Source organism: Myiozetetes cayanensis, unplaced genomic scaffold (assembly GCF_022539395.1).
Source record: "Myiozetetes cayanensis isolate MyiCay16 unplaced genomic scaffold, myiCay2020 scf6-25, whole genome shotgun sequence".
Lineage (NCBI taxonomy): Eukaryota > Metazoa > Chordata > Aves > Passeriformes > Tyrannidae > Myiozetetes > Myiozetetes cayanensis.
Window position 1 is genome coordinate 12964056 of NW_026087853.1, and position 20620 is coordinate 12984675.

At 35.8% G+C, this 20620-nt stretch overlaps 1 protein-coding gene across 5 annotated transcripts in view; it reads left to right on the forward strand.

The window, feature by feature from the left end:
- DICER1 (dicer 1, ribonuclease III) overlaps window positions 1–20620 on the forward strand; it is a 64339-nt gene that overhangs the window by 26508 nt on the left and 17211 nt on the right. For all 5 annotated transcript variants that reach the window (XM_050336468.1, XM_050336465.1, XM_050336466.1 and 2 more), the window contains exons 6-22: window positions 46–176; window positions 909–1043; window positions 1817–1977; window positions 3305–3473; window positions 5529–6001; window positions 9672–9804; window positions 10707–10949; window positions 11044–11198; window positions 12585–12717; window positions 13173–13248; window positions 14376–14515; window positions 16794–16973; window positions 17724–17937; window positions 18019–18172; window positions 19678–19860; window positions 20172–20277; window positions 20374–20549. In XM_050336468.1, the coding sequence (XP_050192425.1) occupies window positions 46–176; window positions 909–1043; window positions 1817–1977; window positions 3305–3473; window positions 5529–6001; window positions 9672–9804; window positions 10707–10949; window positions 11044–11198; window positions 12585–12717; window positions 13173–13248; window positions 14376–14515; window positions 16794–16973; window positions 17724–17937; window positions 18019–18172; window positions 19678–19860; window positions 20172–20277; window positions 20374–20549 (2962 nt within the window). The remainder of the gene's footprint in view (window positions 1–45; window positions 177–908; window positions 1044–1816; window positions 1978–3304; window positions 3474–5528; window positions 6002–9671; window positions 9805–10706; window positions 10950–11043; window positions 11199–12584; window positions 12718–13172; window positions 13249–14375; window positions 14516–16793; window positions 16974–17723; window positions 17938–18018; window positions 18173–19677; window positions 19861–20171; window positions 20278–20373; window positions 20550–20620) is intronic.

Genomic DNA, 20620 nt, shown 5'->3' on the forward strand with positions numbered 1-20620 from the left:
ATGGAAAGACCTTTATGTGAATGAGATTTATCTTTTTTTCTTAAGCAAATCAAGTTGCTCAACAAGTGTCTGCTGTGAGGACACATTCAGACCTTAAAGTAGGAGAGTATTCAAGTTTAGAGATAACTGAATCATGGACAAAAGAGAAGTGGAGTCAGGAATTCTCTAAGCATCAGGTAATGTATTAAGTATAAACTGTAAGCTAAGTGTACAGTGGGTTAGGCTGGATCAGAAGTGATTTCTTCCTATTATATGTTCAGTTTTTCTAAAAGAAATGCAGCATATTGGTATTATTTATATATTAATTTTGAGACAAAATATGAAGTGTTATGAGGTGGCTTGTAAAAGCTGTCTTTTAGTCTCCTTTGTTTTTTTCAGTCTTCTGGACTTGTAGTTTATGATGATGATTAAATAAGAAATTTTGAGTGTGCATGCTATACCTTAAATGCTATTAAAATTTTGTTAAATATTAGGTTAAAAATATGATAAAATTGAATGTTCTCTGGGAATGAAGAACACTGGCATTTTATTCCTGCTTTTTTAAGGCTTATGAAGAACTATCTTTCTCTCCAGAGACATGATGTTGGGACACATACTTACTAAGAATTTAATGATATTTGTTCTGTATAGTCTGGCAGCTGGTATTGTCTGTTGTATTCAGTTTTTCCCTAGGCATGTGAATATATATAATTTATATCTATATATATAAACTCCTTCAGACAGATTACTCTCTCCTGTAGAGAATGTTTTATTCTCTTTTGTCCCTCGCTGGTGTAGGTAGATGAGTTAGGGGTTGATATTTGCTCACGTTGTCTAACCAGACTTGCGGAAGGCTTTCCTCCTTCCCCTTGACCTAAGACAGCTGGTACTTTTCTTGTACTGACACTTGTTTTTTCCTTTCAATCTAGGTTCTGGTTATGACATGTCATGTTGCTTTGACTGTTCTGAGAAATGAGTATTTATCCCTGTCAAATATTAATCTTCTGGTGTTTGATGAGTGCCATCTTGCAATCCAGGATCACCCATACCGTGAAATTATGAAGGTGGGCTTCCATTGCTTGAATGTCTTAATACTTGGTTGGGAAGGAGAAGTTGGTGGGAAGGCTGGGGAATTGGGAACCATTTAAAGCAAACTTTTTCTACCAAGGAAAAATACTAGTGGAACTGTATGTTAGCATATTCTGGTACTGTGAAATTACTGCAATAAGTCAAGACTTCAGTGATATTAAAAGATAGACAAATAATGTATTTACTGTATTTTATAGTGAGGATTAAAGAAAAATCTGGTGTTAACAGAGAAGCTGAATTTATGGGATTAGGGAAATTTTTTTAATTCATCGATAAAATATTTGAGTTTGAGAATGGTATGTACTAAGCAGTTTTTATTATTTTTAAAACACTGATTTCTAGAGATCTTTCTAGGAGTCTTTCCAGAATATTTTTGGCTCCATGTGGTATTTGGCTTCCACATGTAAGGCATAATAAAAGTATTTTCAAATCTCTCTTCCAGTCCATGTACCTTTTTATATGGTGTGGAAGTATTGTTATATATTGTGTCACAAGAATATTTTGTATAATGCCGTTTATCTTTTTCTACATTGTAAATATTTACCTTTAAATATGATGGCTGTTAAATGTTGTTCAATTTCCAGTCAGTAGAAGAGAAAATATTAATTCAGTGTTTGGTTCCTTTCGCAATACCTGCTATTGAAATAAAAGTTTCCAACCTAAGCATCTTAAGTTTGCAGTTTGCTAGTTTGATGGTAGGTTTTCAGGATAACTGTCCTAAGGAATTTGATTTGATTTTACTTCACAGATCTGTGAGGATTATCCATCATGTCCACGAATTTTGGGATTAACAGCTTCCATTTTAAATGGGAAGTGTGATCCTGCTGAGTTAGAGGAGAAGATCCAGAAACTGGAGAAAATTCTAAAGAGCAATGCTGAAACTGCAACTGATTTGGTGGTCTTAGACAGGTGTGTTTTATAATTACAGCTGTTAAATTGATACTTGCATATTCATTTTGGAATAAACCAGTAGCAATATTTCCTTTTTTTAATTTTAGAAAAGTTTCTGTGTATGTGATGCTGCTACTTCTATTTAGGGCAGAGATGGAATGTTCAGTGGCTTTTTGAGTACAAAGGCTGATTGGCCTTGATATCCAGAGATTTTCTGTAGTTGTTAAAAAACCAAAACCAAAAAACATCAAAGCAACTGAAAAGAACCTCAAACAAACAAAAAAAAACAAACACCAAAACCAACCACCAAACAAAAAACCCACAAAACCCAAAGCAACCAAAAAAACACCCAACACCACACCACCAACCTTAAAAATTCACATTACTTTAAACATTTCTGAACTTGTAAAATGCACTCTTATGTTTGGAGTGTAACGGGTTCATGTCCAGAGTATGCCATAATGTTTCCATTTAGAAAAATGTTGCAACATCCACAGTACAGTATATTTTTACTGTGGAGAAATTACCTTTTCTTTCCTTTTTTTTTTTTTTTTCCCTAAATGAGCAACCTGGGTTTTAAAAGCTGATGAAAGACAGTGGGAGATGAGAGGAAGTGGTAAATATTTAAGTAGCAGAGCAACTGAGTTACAGGATCTAGAATCCTGTGAATGTTGTTTAAAATAAAGGTGGAGATAATGTAATGACTTTTTGTAGGGGGAAATTAGGGTGAAGCGGTTTCCATGTATCATGTTTTCTTGTGCCAGCTGTACTGCATTGTTGAGTTTCAGACAGAGTTTTTAAAGTGGTTATTTAATGTTCTGGAACAGGGGCTGTGTGTGTAAATATTGGTTTAAATGCATTTTTCTGAACTTGTGTGAACCCTTAGCTTTTAAGAATTTTTCACTGCTATTCAAGAGTATTTTTTCTTGTATAAACATAGTTATATAGACATATATTTACAGTATGTGGATTGGTTTTGTTTTGCATATGAAGAGTACACTTTGGAAAAACAAATGAAGATGGTGGTCAATGAAAGTTTACTTTTTTTACTTTGCCTTAAATTTTGTAATATTTGAAATTAATATAGCAACATTAACCTCCTTTTTAGCAGTGTGTTAGGAAGAACAGTATTTTAGAATTAAGTAGTTCAATATTTGGTGTGGTGGAGGTTTTTCTCTACTAAAATATTTAGCTGTGTAACTACTAATCATTATTCATGGTGGGTAAAGAAATGCTCTTGAATACATGTCATGTTGCTGTTGTATTGGATGTATAACCTTAAGAGGGTAAAAACTGTGACTTTCAGAAGCTCTGTTTATTTAACTTGTTCTTTACCCTCATTCAGATATACTTCTCAGCCGTGTGAGATTGTTGTAGACTGTGGACCATATACTGACAAAAGTGGGTTGTATGGAAGATTATTAAAGGAATTGGATGAAGCACTTGCTTTTCTAAATGACTGCAACATATCTGTACATTCAAAAGAAAGAGATTCTACCTTAATTTCTAAGCAGGTAAGGATATCAAGCTATGTGAGAAACCTGGGGAATAGGAATCTTAAAACTGTTTTTCTTTGCTATTTATGTTACGTTACTGAAACCTTCAGACTCAACCATCCTAGACTGTCTGAGCAAAAAGACTTCTGATTGTTGGATTCATTAACAGTGGAGGTCTTTTCATAAATGAGTGGGGCTTGAATGTCAGTCATTGATTAGAACTTCATCTGGTTTGAGATTTAGATTTACATAAAGCACTGAAACAATTCTGCACCCTGATGTTGTGGGCCCTCATCTCTGAAATCAAGAATTTGACATCTTCACAATCTCCTTTGACCTCTGAATAATTCAGTATAGAAGAGGAAATAACGTCTCAGGAAGTATTTGGACTGTACTCAGTTGTATTAAGAGTTGATAGGAAGAATTCAGGCAAAAATTCTAGCCATAGATGTACAGTGTCTGCAGTTTATCTTAGAACAAACTGGACTAGTGACATACCTCTGGGACAGAATTTGAATCTCAGGCTTGCCCCTGACTTTCTCTGTGTTTGCCCCTGTATTGTCATGCCAGATGGCAGAGTATAATCCAGAAGGTGTGGTGTATTGAGCAGGGACCTGGCATACCTGGGGTCCAGGCATGTTTTTTATCCCCACTTAGGCTCTATGGTTTGGAATTACCTCCCAAGTTGCAACTGTGTAGGTATGTAAGTCTTTGAACAAGAAATCACTAGTGAGTCATGAGAAAGGTGGACAATATGTTTTCTTCTTCAGGCCTAAGTATTCCAGTTTCGTTTAATATTCTTGGAAACCGAGGACTTTGATACTGCTCTATAAAATACTATTTCAGCCAGAGGGAAAGATGGTACATAAGGCAGCCTATCACATCTACATGGGAAATGGAAGTCCTGATTACTTTTGTGCTAAACTTTAAATGTACTAGACTAAAATATATAAGGAATGCTGGCTGAAGGCAATCTCCATGACTTGAAGAGTCCAGGAGAGTGGATTACCTGATAGATTTCTAAAGCTTGTAACCCTCTGTGCTTGTTTTCTGATCCAGTAGCTCTCCTAGGAGATGGAGGCACCCATATTAAGAGAGAGTTTTAGCCTGAGGTGCTGTTTGTCTTGGCACTGGAGAGTGTCCAACCTCTCTATATAGTTGCAATTAGTTTAGATAATTTTGCCTTTAAGTCCTACAGCTAACACACTTCACAGAGGATAATGTAAAGAGGAAAGCCAGTTCTTTGCTTCCTCAGAGAAGGGAAGAAGGAAGGGAAATTAAAGCAGCAAGTATCATCCCGACTGTTACAGTTGAGTTGTAGTTCTTCTTTTGTAATATAGGACATCCAAATGAGTCTTTTTAAAAATAGTATCAGTGTACCCTGGTATTGAATTCCTAGTTTGTTTGACAACCTGACTCTTCAAGAGGAAGCAACTTGCCATCAGGTAAGATGATGGTACTCAGGTGCCTATTCTGTTTTCTCTGAACAGGGTATAGTTACTTCTTTTTCCTGTGCTCCTCACACACAAACCACTGTGTTTTGTTTTTCCTTTGAAAGGCTAGACTTGCTAAGCCTACCCTAAGGGCCCTGTACAACTTTCTGGTTACATACTTTTGAAACCCTACCAGCTATCAGTAATAAAGTAAAAATGCCCAATTAAGTATTGTTGTTGGTTCTGTGTTATATGTATAGTATAAGAATTTCTGCTTTGTTTATTTAGCTGCCTCAAGAAGTATTCTTCTTATTAGTATAATTATCTTAAGGTAAATTTCAAATTACAATTCCACAAAACTGCAAAACATTTACTAAGCTTGGGGTTTTTTTGAGACTCAGAAATGTACAGAGTCTGAAGTTGATTGATGGTAATTCAAGGGGGAGGGGGAACTTGCTCCATTAGAAACACTAAAGTTCCCAAGGTCATCTAAATAAAAGCAGACTTCTGTGTATTTTTATAACAAAACAATTGTCATAATTCTTACAAAGATTGTGCTGTAAGAGAAAAAACCCCTAGTCTTAAATGAATAGTTCATGAATGTACTCTTTGAACTGATATTTGAATTCATTTGTTGTAGATATTGTCAGACTGTCGAGCTGTGTTGGTTGTTCTGGGACCCTGGTGTGCAGATAAGGTAGCTGGGATGATGGTGAGAGAGCTGCAGAAGTATATCAAACATGAACAAGAGGAGCTGCACAGGAAATTTTTATTGTTTACAGACACTTTCCTAAGGAAAATACATGCACTCTGTGAAGAGCACTTCTCACCTGCCTCACTTGACCTGAAATTTGTGACCCCAAAAGTAATAAAGCTGCTTGAAATCTTGCGCAAATACAAACCATATGAACGGCAGCAGTTTGAAAGTGTTGAATGGTATAACAATAGGAACCAGGATAATTACGTATCTTGGAGTGATTCTGAAGATGATGATGAGGATGAAGAAATTGAGGAGAAAGAGAAGCCAGAGACTAATTTCCCTTCTCCCTTTACTAATATTTTATGTGGAATTATTTTTGTGGAAAGAAGATACACAGCGGTTGTTCTAAATAGGTAAAGCATTTTATTTTTTGAAAAAAATTCTGAAGCAAAAAGGCAGACTCAGCTGCTGGGATAATATCATGACTATGTAGGGGATTGTCTTGTATTTTCATAACTCTGTTTATAAAGTTGGTTTAGGAGATCATTCTGGATCTGTGTAAAGCATATGGAGTGGGTGGGAAGAGCTCATGTTTTTGAAAATTGTATTCAAGGACTTGTTTCAGTCCTGAGTTTGTAATTTGAATCCTTTAGAAGGCAAAATGTGAAATATTGTACTGAACCTGTAAAATAGGCATATAGTGTTTTGTCTTTATCAGTCTTTAAATTTGTATTAGCCATGGATGTTCAAAACTTCTCTAGCTTACTGAGTGCAATACTTCTGGAAATTTTATCATTACCCTACTAAATCACAGTATTATATGACCCAAGTCTACAGAAAATCAAATGCACCCTTGCACAAATATTTCTTAAGATTTACCAGTACTGCTTTCAGAGTTGGTGTTTATAAAACGCCTATTCAGTCAAACACTAAGTGCTTTCTTACAGTCTCCAGTAAGAAAAATATGAACCCCTGAGTATTTGCCAGTTTGCAGTACTCTAGTTCCTTATCAGTTCATATTCCTGAATGTGCTCCATGCTAGTTATGTATAACACTTAATTGTTAAATGCTATTTACCACAAACTATGAATTACATGATTTATTCACCTATCCTGATTTTGGTTTTCAGTAGGTTTCTCAGACAGTGTAATAAATGTCCTGTGCAAGGCGTTCATTGCGTTCTGGATACCTCTGAATCTGACCCTGTGTTGATATGTTTTTACCCAAGTCAATAGCTTGAGTGAATAACATACTCTTTGATCTGCAGACTTGCCTACGTGCTTTTTGTCAACTTCATCTTTTCTCTTGGCCTTTTTTTTGCATTTTCAGATACGTTTGCATAAATCTGCAAATATGAGGCAAACTAAGTTGTTCAGTGAAATGAACACATTCTGTTAATAAGTCCTGAAGAAATAATATTAACGGAATCTGATAACATTTTTACTGAGCTGAAATGAGTATTTCATTGCCCTGCAGGGAATGAACAGAACTGGGAAAAATTTTTTATTCCCTGTTAAGTTATGATTTAAAACATACTGGTTTTTCACTGGACATTCTTGTAGACAGTGATTTATATACTATACAATATTCTAACTGCCGTATAATCTGACAGAATATGGTGTCTAGATGAAATAGGTAATCAAATTCTGCCATCTTTAACCTCACCATGGGTTGAGGTTATTTGCTGCAAAATATAAAACAATATGCAACTTTTTGTGCCCTTCTCAAAGCTGGCTACCAGACTCTCAAAATGCTCCTTCACCTCAGGTAGTACATGATCTCAGAATACATGGTTGACCATCAGACCTGAGCTATTGGAATTAAAACTGGAAGCCTTCATTGGAGAACCTCACTGTAGACTCGTTTGAGTGCAGTGGATTTAGTTCAGGGGCCTCTGCTGATGCTACTTAATATGTAGGGGAAAGATTGTCTCTCCTGAATGAGACAGTCATGAGTGTCTGAACTAGTATATTACAACTACTTGAGTTTCCAGTAATCCAATATGGATTGTTACATGGAACTAAGTCAGAAATAAAACTTTTTTTAAAATATATTTATTATGGTAGTATTTAGAGATTAGAATACCATTTTATTAAATCCATGATGACTGAGGAAGGACAAGATTCATGGCATGTTTGTACTTTCTGGGTCTTTGATTATTATTACACTCAACTAATGGAGTGACTCATTGTTTAATTTGGTGTATACAGTTGAGTTCTGGTTCCTATAAGCTCCTTTTCAGAAGAGAAGACATTTTTTAAAGCCCAGTTTCCTTCCATTTTCATTGCAGTACCTCTCAACTCCCTTAGGGAGAGGTTGGAAAACAGAAGTTCTTGTATCTGTTTGAAGAACAGCACTTGTTACCTGCCACAAATACTTATTTAATCTCAAGGTTGAAGTCTTGAATGTTTCTCAGGAACTTGCCAAAGATGTGCACAGTGAAATGTTTATTCAGATGTTTTTAATTGTCCATTTCTATAACAAGTGAAATTTAATAAGAAAGTTTGAGATGCTTAGTAGATACTCAACCTATATGACCTGACAGAAATGCCGTGTGAGAAAAGAAATATTTTAAAAATAGGATTTCTGACCACTTACTAATCCATATTTTCTTAGCATGTCTGTTTCAAGAGCCTAGAGACTGCATACAGAAATATAACTCCATTTAGCCGTGAACTAACAAATCACATTTGCATTTTAGCACAAGAGGATCCTTATAGTCTGCTTCCAGAAGGGTGGCAAGCTATTTGCCATTTTCCATCTTCTTGCCTATACTCCCTTTCCATTCCAGTTTTAACAGATTGCAAAGGAAGGAAGCCTTCAAGGTGTTTTATGTTCCCATAGATTTTGTTAAAAACACAGACCAGGAAAGGGGGCAAGACTTCAGTAGTTTTTCAAGGGTAGAAGGAGCAGGGAGAACTTTGCCATTTTTCATCTGATTTGGCAACAGCTTGCTGGGCAGATGGTAGGCATGTAGCTGGGGACTGGCACAGCAACCGTCTACTTATATGTGAGGCAGAACTGCTAGGGATTTATCTGGGAAAGGTTGGAATTGCTGTTTTGGGGGGGGTGTACAGAGGCAAGCTGTTCTTTGGCTGTGAGGAGCACCTGATAATGGACACAGTGCATGTGCTGTTGAGCAAAGCAGTACTGGGATGGCTATTGTGCAACATGCAAGGGATCTAAGATTTTTATATTTTTATTTGGATCTGCTGCTCAAAAGCTTGTTACAGTTGAGAAGTCCCAGATTCTGTCCATCCTGAAAACTGATCAACTGAAGTTGCTGTAGTGTACTTAGTTTGATTGCACACGGTAATTGTGGTTTTAAATCCATAAATATCTTGTTCTAGATTTAGTGCATTATTCATCTGAGCAATCTTCTACCTTGTCTTTGATATCTGAACACTGTAGAAGGCAGCCTTTGCTGCTTCTGTAACCTAAAGAATAAACTAAGGAGAAATAAATTGAGAGCATGGATGTTCCTCACATCCCTGTTCTCAATATTCCTTTTAAAAATTGTATTAAGTCTTCTATTTGGGTTAATTTTACAAGTAGTGAACTTCTCACTGGGTAGACTGAGCATTGCTCTTTAGAAAAACAGGTCAATGTTTTGCCACAAATATACTTGAACAGAATATGTCTTCTAATATTAAGTAGAATTGCAATATTATGTTTTAATCTAGATTTTAATATATTGAGGAAACATACTTTGTGGAGGGAGCAGTTACGGGTCTGTCTTCTAAAATCAAGCATAGGTAACAGAAAAAGAGATAAACAAAAGCAATTTTAAGTAGGGTGCTTTAGCAACAGGGAGCCTTGGAGTAATAGATTGGTTTAAAAATATCTGGTTTTACTGTGATAGATCTGAAATGTGTGTGATGCAGGGACGCTCACACTGTATGGGTATGCAGTCTGTCTTGTGTTAACCTTACAGAGCTTTTCGAGAAGACTGCAGGAAGTTTGTTTTAGCGTGGCTAAATTCTCATGCTTCCACTTTTTCTTTTAATATAGGTCTTACAAACTAAAGATTTTCTTCCATTTTCTGGATTGTGTGACTTATAAAAACACGTGTAATATTTTTAGGTTGATAAAAGAAGCTGGCAAGCAAGATCCAGAACTGGCTTACATCAGTAGCAATTTTATAACTGGACATGGCATTGGCAAGAACCAGCCTCGTAACAAGCAGATGGAAGTAGAATTTAGAAAACAGGAAGAGGTAACTTCAAGAAAAAAAATTTAAATTAGCAGTACCTTCAGAACATTTTTTTTTTGTGTGTGTATGTCTTTAAAAACAAAAAAACCCCAAAAACAGAGTCTAGAGCAAAGTCATTGGAAGTTCATGGAATACCTTTGGTTTAACAGATATGCACACTTACTGGAGATACAGATTTTGTTCATAAAAAAAAATAACATGTTTAGAGGCGTTGGTATGTCATGTTACACAAACAGAAATTAAAACTTCATGTAAAATCATGTTTATGTCTAGTCAGATCTAATTTTTCTGCATTTGTGTTAGTGGTAATGTAGTAACACTGTAAAGAAAATCAGGGTTGCAGACATATTGCAATAGTTAAGCAGGTTTTATTATTTCTTCTATAAAAGTGAATTTGGTAAATCATTAAATGATATAAATATAAAAAACCCCATGATTTTTAAATGAGTTGAAGCTCACCCCAGCTAGGTTGTCCTCCTTAGTATTATTTCATATATAGTATAAATATCAGAACTGCCAACTCTAGAATATGCTCTATCCCTGAAGATGTTTCAGCCTCAGAATGTTTGGGAAAAGATGCTGTCCTGAAAGCACCTTTTTTTTTTTCCTTTTATACCATAACTGAAAAATTGTAAATAAATAGGGGGGAATGCTCTCCATTGCTAGTGGCTATATTAGCTTCTTAGATTCATATGATTCCACATATCAGATTTGATTCCTAGAAATCTGATAAATAGTCTTGTTGTATTTCTGAAAAGATTTTTGTAATAGTTTTGCATTTGTGTATTTAGACATATTTTCAGAGTGTCTGACCAACTCACCTTGTTCTTACTGCCTTTTGTTGAATCTCATGATGGAAACAAATCTTGAACTAGATCTCAAATTTATCTTCATGACTTTTGCAGGTTCTTAGAAAATTTCGAGCGCATGAGACCAACCTACTTATTGCTACCAGTATTGTAGAAGAGGGTGTTGACATACCAAAATGCAACTTGGTGGTGCGTTTTGATTTGCCCACAGAGTACCGTTCCTATGTGCAGTCAAAAGGAAGAGCTAGAGCACCAATTTCCAATTACATTATGTTAGCAGATACAGACAAAATCAAAAGTTTTGAAGAAGATCTTAAGACATATAAAGCCATTGAGAAGGTATGAGGGCAGATGAATGGGTCTGGTCTTGTTAAATGTTTCATAGTATTTGTTAAGGGAAAAGTTTCTCACGTTCTGTTCTTGAAATATTAAGATCCTCAGAAACAAATGCTCAAAATCTGTTGATACCAGTGAAACTGAAACTGAACCCATTGTTGATGATGATGATGTATTTCCACCCTACGTATTGAGGCCAGATGAGAACAGTCCAAGAGTTACTATTAACACTGCTATTGGACACATAAATAGGTAAGAGGCATATTTAATTTTTACTTCATGTCTTTGAATAAAAGGTTTCTTAGTCTGTCTTGCAACATGGAAGCATAGGCTGGGGCTTTTTACGCATTTCCTCTTAGGCATCTTGACAGAATCTGCTCTCCTAAAGAAAGTGACCACAGCAATTTGAAGGCATTATTTGCTGGTTTTATCTTTATCCTATCGGAGGTTCTAGTGCTGATAATAACTGTAGTGATAATGATTCCTATTTAATTAAAGCATAGTTTCCAAATGGGTAGTAAGATTGGGTTTTTTGCTTGTCAAGCTAGTTTTGAAAATAAATAAAAGAACTGTTAAAACTGTAGTTAAATTAAATCTTCCAATGCTAATGTTCACATTTGTAATAGCAGTCTGTTGTCATCTTTAAAAACAAAATCACAGTAATTAAGCTGAACATAATAAAAGTCCACAAGACAGGATGGTATGCTTCCAGGGGAGCTAATCAAGTATAAAGTATCAAGTTTGTAAGGCCAAGGCAATTAGAGGAGGTTCTTAGTGACAGGAAGACGTAGATGTTATTAATACTTCCCAAAAAAAGGCAAGAAGATCCAAGGAGCAATGGAGTGGTCAGTGTAACTGTAGTCATATGGAATAATATGGACCAGGTCCTCATCACAGCAGTTTCTGGGCACATAAAGAAAAGTGGGTTGGCAGAAACCAACCAAGCTTTACTGAGAGCAGTTTTTGACCAACCAGACTTCTTATCTCCAGTGTGATGAAGTGGTTGACTCTATGAGAAGCAGTGAGTGTCATTTACTGAAGTAAAGATTTTGATGCAGTCCCCAAAGTTGTCTTAGTTGCTAAATTCTTGAGATGCAGACAATTTTGATTGACTGTCTGGTAAACAAAACCTGTCAGCAGTCAGATTTGAAGGGTGAATGGTAGACAGTAGATGGTTCAAAGGCTGTCTGGCAGTTGGTTGTACATGGTATTACTCCTCCACTGTTAAGAGGTTCAGCATGGTTTAACATCAGCATGTTTGCATTTGATACTAAGCTGGGAGAGAGGGAAGTGAGTACAAGGGAGGAAAGGTTACCGTTCAGAGGGGAAACAATGACAAATAGGAGGAATAAGGCAATAGAAAAATCATAATGCAAACCCTGGGACCTGAGATAAGATAGACTTTTGCATCATTACAACTCTGGAATGACCTTGCTGGAGACCTGGTGTATAGTAAAGGACTTGGAGGTCTTCTCAGTAGTTAGTTGAGTATTTGTCAGCAGTGTACCTTTGCAGTGGCCAGTATGGCCTGAAATCATCGTCTGTAGAGTCCACACCAGTAAAGCAAGGTTCCACTGAAATGTGTTTAGACTTCAATTTGCAGGTTTTGATGATCTGTAAAATGTTTTGTCAACTTAGGTACTGCGCTAGATTACCAAGTGATCCATTTACACACCTAGCTCCCAAGTGTAAAACCCGGGAACTACCTGACCATACGTTTTACTCTACTCTCTACCTGCCAATCAACTCACCTCTTCGAGCTTCAATTGTTGTAGGTATTTGGGGAAGAAAAAGCATGGAAATAAGCAAATATATTGGTCTAAGAACTGGTCTGTGCTATTTCTAGAATTAGTATCATAGTTGTTAATGAAAATAATTTTTTCTGTATTGTACTCTGTAAGTGTATTTAGGTCACTGTTTATTTCTATTATAATCCATTTTCCATCAGTTACTGTTTATGCCAAAGGCAAAAATATGTAGATATTCTTCCAGGACCTTATTGTTTCACACATTTGTCCTGTATTGTCTTTGATCAATATTGAGTTCTTGTAATTTTGGTTTTTGTGGAAAAACAACATAAACCTGAATATCTTCAAAAAACTGTCATCGATGTATTTTTAAAAAAACTTTACTTACCTAATATGCTTGTGTGAAACTAATTAAACAAGTGTGGTAAGTAACATACTAATTAACCAAAGTTTTGATAAAGTATTTAAATGCTTATAGGGTCCTCCAATGAGTTGTGCAAGACTGGCTGAGAGAGTTGTAGCTCTTATTTGCTGTGAAAAACTGCACAAAATTGGTAAGAACTGACAAAGCAACTTCTTTGGTAAAGTATAATTTATAGTTGAGAAATTGCATATGGTATGGATGATATATATGATGATGTATGGTGTATATACATGCATTTCTGTTGTAGCCATCCATTGCAGCTTTTTTTCACTTGCCTTGTTTTGTGGTATGATACTTATCAATTTAGCTTAGACCTTATAAACTAAAGTTAAATTCTCCAGGGAAGTCTTGTTATATAGCCTATTTGGTCTTAAACAGCAAAAGCAACATTAGTACAGGAGACTCAGATTTTGCTATTGAATATACTTATTAAAGGGGAAAAGAGTCTTGTTCTCTATGAGATACTGATTATAGGTCAGAAACTACATCCTATAGCCAAAAGATAACTTGTCTTTTAAAGTGAATTGTGACAAATTAGATAATACACAATCCTAAATTTATTGTTTTTCTCTACTGTATCATAAGTCACGTTTCAAAAACAGTACATTGAGGGACTACTTCAGCTCTCTTGTCTCTGGCAGTATAATGGAGCATGTTCTTCGTTGAGTAACATTTAGAGAATTACATGTTATAGGCTTTTTGAAGAAGTACGGAAGTATTCATGTATCTTTTGAGTAAAAAATTTGTAGACCTGGTGTTTGTATTTTTTTCCTGAATTAAACCCTTTAATCACTGAATTTATACCAATAAATGTATCGAAGAATAACACCCTAATAACTCAACCCAGTGTTGAGAGTGCATATTCAACAGTAATAATTCACATTTTAGAATTATAGAGAAATATAACTGTTCCCTCTATCTTGGCATCACTCCATATGAGTGATTTTTAAATTAGTATTTCAGTCAAGGATTGCTTTTTATGACCAAAAAGAATTCATTGATCTTTGATATTTTCATTATAGTATTCAATTCTGTAATTTCAATAGGTTTTACTGTAAATGAATATTTCTGCACAAAATTCAGTCTTTATCACTCTTTCCCCAAAGTTCTGCTTTTGGAGTTTTGCAGGAGTCGGTGTATTTTAAAAACTTCTGTGAGGTGTTTTCACAAGCAGTCTCATCTACTGTGTAGGATGTTAAGGAACCAAGATTTGATTGTTCATAATGCTATTTCTTTGCACTCTTTCATAATAATCAGGTGAACTGGATGATCATTTGATGCCAGTTGGTAAAGAAACGGTTAAATATGAGGAGGAACTTGATTTACATGATGAAGAAGAAACCAGTGTTCCAGGAAGGCCAGGCTCTACAAAACGAAGACAGTGCTATCCTAAAGCTGTTAGTATCGCTCACTGCTGCCCACACCTCTGATCAAATGCCTTATGTACTGATGAGACAGAATTGCTAACTCTTAATATTATATGTATTTTTTACAACATATCTTGCGTTTATATTGAAAATATTTTGCAGTTTTAATTCTGTGGAAAATTGCACTGTTACCTGAATTTATGGTACCATATGTTTTGGAAGCATACCTGTAAGTTCAAGGAACATACATGTTCTGTAGGGCTGGTTGACTATTTACCTGGTATGAAAATAACTGTGAGAAAATTGTCCTGCATTAATAATCTGTAAAATGTTTACCCTCTCTGGTAAGTGCACTAGAGCAAAGGAGGAATTACTGGCTTTCTAGACAAGGAGATGCACAGGGCTAAACAAAGAAATAGGTGGGATTTTTTAAGATGCATGGTTTAATTTGGGAAGTTTACTGGTTGAACACAGAATTTCATAACTTCTGGTTTAAATCTTAGAATATCAAATAAGTATACTTTTACTATTCTTTCATTTTTCAAGTAGTTCTAAATATTACACTTAATATGCTAAAAGGTATCCTACAGTGCTGCATTAAGTAACTTATCCACAGTTCTGTTATAACAGGCTTCAACCACATCAGCTTGTAGAATAGGATTTCTTAATTATTATGTGTATGGAAATTTCAAATGCTTTGAGGGAAAACAGAGGAAAGAAGCTTTGTCAGAGTATTTTGCAACTACTCTGGAACCTTCCTTCTTCCCGTGCCATTGTTACAGGTTCTGTCTAAGGTCCTTTGAATAGGACAGGTACCTCGTTCAGAATCTGATAATCTGCATTTCACAGAGAAACTGTTAGTCTTTGTCATATGGAGGAATGTCATCATGGACACCCACATTAGCGGGCTGTAGTGCTGTGTTGTACCTTCATGTGCAGCCTCAGTTATGGTGAAATCCCTTCAGTAATTCCATTCTTGCCATCCTCCACATGCCCCAATTTTATTAATAGTTCCAGTAATCAGTTACTTGGAAAGTTTTGGGAAGGATACCGTGGCATCACAGAGGGAATGACACATGAGAACCTTTTTCTTTCAAGACTTCACAAACACTTTGCATCTTTGCACAGTGTTTCTTGGTAGCTTGTTACAAGTACTTTTCTCTTTCTCTGTCCTCTTGCCTCACTAGTGATTGTTGGATTAGGGGTGACTCATAAAATGCAAGATTATTCTGTCTCATTCAGAGGAGTTGATTTGTCTAGTGATGCATCATTCTTTCTCAGTTTGGGTTTTTTTTTTAATAAGGAAGCTAAGAATACTTTTCCTTGCTTTTGTCCCAACTTTTCACATCTGGAAAATAAGCTTTGGCAAATGTTTAAGGTCTGCAAGATCCTCTTGGGCTTAATGTAGTTATTAAACTTATGAGTAATTTTCCATTAAGTCAAGGCCATAGTTTTACTGCAGTGTAACTTAAAAATCCAGGACTACATGTATTGCAATTTAGATGAACAGGAGGATCAGTTTTGAGACCTGCAAAGTAATGAACTCCTACCAAACATAAAGCATGGTTTCTTAACGTCTGTGACAAATACAAACAGCAGAGTTAAAAGTGCTTGTGGCTGTTGTGAGTATTCACATCTGCAAGCTAGAATTGTTATGAGAACTCATATAATGTAGTGCCTGGGCAAAGGGGCAGTCCATTCAATTTTGTTTGTTTGTCCCAAGTGCGTGAAAAACATTTTTGATACTTTTCAGTTCTACTGGAAAAAGAATCTGTGATAATGAAGCTGCAATGAAGCTTTATGTGAAAATTGAATAACTGGGATGTAGATTTTTTTTTTTCTGTGTGTGCACATTTTTCTTTTTTTTTTCTTCCCCCTTCTTCTACTGTTAAGGTCCAAAGCACTTGGACAGAGTGTGCTCCAGAGTTACTGGTTAAATACAGACATTGACATCAACACTTCAGTTGTATTTATGGTATTTATGTATTTAAGTACTGCCTGTGTTTTACAGTTATGGGACTGAGGATGTAGTAGAAGTTGCCTCTTGGCTAATAGGAAAATCTGGGAGCATTGTGTTCCCTTGATGCAAGTATTTGGACAAATTTTGTGACTACCATACCAGACTGCTGACCAAACACTTTTGCCTAAGAAAAAACCCACTACTTGAACCCAGATTAATTTTTTTTTATTCCTTATTTTTAGCAATGCCTTTCCAAATAAACATGTGACACCTTGTTCAAAGAGTAGTATTTAGGTGAACTTTTCTGATTTTTATCATGGTAATGTTTTTTCTTTTTTTGATTTTTAGATTCCAGAGTGCTTGAGGGATAGTTATCCCAAACCTGATCAGCCCTGTTACCTGTATGTAATAGGAATGGTGTTAACAACTCCTCTACCTGATGAGCTCAATTTCAGGAGGCGAAAACTATATCCTCCTGAGGATACAACAAGATGTTTTGGCATATTGACAGCCAAACCTATACCTCAAGTAAGGAATATATCTCCTTTCCTTATTCTACATTCCTTACAACCTGTTGCTTTACAACCTTGCTCCCCACCCCCAGACTGAAGAGTTGAAAATGACCAAGCGCTACTTGTATCTGGGAACCTCAAGAAAATGAACAGTATCCATCCATTCAGATCTCCATTTTTTGTATTTATGGATACAACTATCTGTTCTATTGTGACCAAACTTTTGTTTTAAAAATTTATTTTTTAGGATTTTGCATTGGCAAATCCAAAATGTCCCTCCTTCTTTGTATGAGGTATGATAGGAGTTGACATATCAGCTACAGAGGTGACCTGCACCCCACAACTGCATCTATACAAAAGCTATGGTAACAACTCCTCAACATTCCTGGTCTGCAGCAGCAGCAGAAAAAGTCAACCATGTTAATTGAAATTGGCACCTCTTGCTTTGGAAAATTTTTAATAGACATTTGCTGTTGGAGAGACTCAGTTGAAGATGATTTTTTCAAATCGTATTTTTGTTTGTCCATGTAAGAAAACATTTCTTCTTTCATAATAGAAAAAACCGAATCAGTCATTCTTTAAGCTTTCAAAATCTCATCTGTAATTGAAGGTCATCACAGTTCAAAATTCTGATCCAATTTGATCCAGTTTGCTGTGGGGTCAGGCAAGCATTACATCAGCATCTGAACTAAACAACCAGCACTCTGTAGAGGAATCCTACTCTGGATTGTCTTTTGTGATTTCTTTCGGTTTTGTTGTTCTTTAGATTCCTCACTTTCCTGTGTATACTCGCTCTGGAGAGGTTACAATATCTATTGAGCTTAAGAAATCTGGTTTTACTCTGTCTCTGCAAATGCTTGAGCTGATAACGAGACTCCACCAGTACATTTTTTCACATATTCTTCGTCTTGAGAAACCTGCACTAGAGTTCAAACCCACAGAAGCTGATTCAGCCTATTGTGTTCTACCTCTTAATGTTGGTAAGAACAAAAATTTTGTCATTTACAACTTCTCAGAAAAGTTGAGCTTGGAAAACTGAGTTGTGCATTTTCCTTTTTAAGTTGATGACTCCAGCACTTTGGACATTGACTTTAAGTTTATGGAAGACATTGAGAAGTCTGAGGCACGTACAGGCATTCCCAGTACACAGTATACAAAAGAAATGCCTTTTATTTTCAAGTTAGAAGATTACCAGGATGCAGTTATCATTCCACGGTGAGTACTCTATATTTAGGTATGTACCTGTTGTATTTATACAAACACTTGTAATAAGGGAATGTTAGTATCTGCAGCAGAATTGCTTTTTATGAACTGTATGCTATTAATCTGAAGGTATCTGGTTGCGTCTCCGTTTAAAGATTTTTTTTTTTAATGAGTAGTTAATCTTCCATAGTAGGATTTAAGTGTTTAGGTCTCCCAAAAGTAATTACCCTTTTATTAGGAATAGTAGAACTCACCACAACACTTATGTAGTATTCTGATAAAACATTGCGACTTCATGGAGAGCTGGCCTACTGAAACCAATTTTAGTTTGGAAGATTGAGTGGGAGCCCTGTTCTCTGGTTACTGCTTATTCACACCAAAGACCTGCTAAAGGAAGGTATGCTGCTAGTAGATGGGAAAATTACAAGTGATAAAGACCAGTTAATAGAATCTTTATATTGAGTGGTATTCATTTTATGTACTGGATATGCAAAGATTCCCCAGAATTGGTAGGCTCTGTGGAGGCTTAATTACTCCCTGTGGACTGACTGGTTTGTGTTGTACTTAGTATATTGTGAACAACAGTACTTGCTGAATATACGTAGAAGATAAATGTAAGTACTTTGTTTTGACCTCACCTGTGTCAGGCTTTTTTTTTTTTCCTCCTTTTTCCACCCCCTCCCCCCGCTTTGGTAAGAAGCTGAAAAGGCTCATTAATAGTGTGTAAATTTTATTTGGAGATATCTATTTAGATATTTGCATAGAAACTTAAAATGATACATGTACCAGGTCAAGGTATGAAATCACCTACTATGCAAATCTAATTATTGAATATTGATTTCATTATTTTTCATCATTAATGTTATTTTCCTATGCGTGTTTATCACCGTAGTTTCCAATGAGCATCAGTAATTACAGTAAGGATGTTGCAGTATTCTGGCTCTAATTTCAGTCTTCTGTGTTACCAGAACTGCATTGTCCTCAAAGGGCTTGTGAACTTACCTTGCTGCATATTTGAAGTTTTGTATTTTAACTTTATTTGGAGAGTGACTTGGTTAAAAATGGCAGTTTAGAAGTGAGGCAGCACAGTCTTTGTATGCAGAGGAACTCTTTCTTCTGATGTAGAATACCAACTAGGAGACTAGATATTAAAAAGCCAGATTATCAATTTTAATTGGTAGGTGTTTAGAATTAAGAAATTACAATTTGTAGCATTACTGTTGTCCAGAGCTTGATTTTTCTATTGCGTGTTGAAAACGTAGATCCTCCATTTTAATTTAAATGTTTATCTGTAGAGGGAATTTCACAGATTATTGATAGACTTTATTTGTCCTTATCATAGAGCATGTCTCATTTAATATATGAGTTAGCTAAACAAATGATTTCAACAAAAAAGAAAACCACCAACCAAAAATCTCAAGTGAACTATTTATTTAACTCCTGACCACATTAGAACATGAGGAACTTAGCAAAAGCTTTACTGTAATGCCAAAATATTTTATTTTTTTTTTTTTAAGGTATCGAAATTTTGATCAGCCTCATCGATTCTATGTAGCTGATGTATACACTGATCTTACTCCACTCAGTAAATTCCCTTCCCCTGAATATGAAACTTTTGCTGAATATTATAAAACAAAGTATAATCTTGACCTTACCAATCTCAACCAGCCACTGCTGGATGTGGACCACACATCTTCAAGGTAACAACAGTCACATTTATCTGATGTTTGTAGTTTGACAGTAAAATGCCATTTTTTTCCTTAAATTATGGGATAAAGCTGAGGGCTTGTTTCCAAAATAATTACTGATTTTCTTTTTCTTGAGACCTATTGAACTTATGTAACAACAACTATAACTCAAGTCCATTTTTACCATAGAGGTAATTGTGCTGTCACTTCACAGCACATTGAAGTTGAATGCTGAGAAAAGTCATTACTTTAGAAAGCTTAGGCTAGTAAGTTCTGTTCATTAATTATGTACTTACATCGCAGTATTTTCACATGGTTTTTAGACTTAATCTTTTGACTCCTCGCCATTTGAATCAGAAGGGAAAAGCACTTCCACTAAGCAGTGCTGAGAAGAGGAAGGCAAAGTGGGAAAGTTTGCAGAATAAGCAGGTAAAACAGAAGTATCTAATTCAAGTGGACTCTTTCAATAGTGATCTGACAACTACCTTTACAAGGAAAATTCTTTTCTTCCCCCCCTCTCCCCAGATACTGGTTCCTGAGCTTTGTGCTATACATCCTATTCCAGCATCACTGTGGAGAAAAGCAGTTTGCCTCCCCAGCATACTTTACCGCCTGCACTGCCTTTTGACAGCAGAGGAACTAAGAGCTCAAACAGCCACTGATGCTGGTGTAGGGGTTAAATCACTTCCTGCAGATTTCAGGCACGTATTTTTTTCAACTTGATATCTGAATTCAGTGGAAAACAAGGTGGGAACTTAACTATTATTGTGTG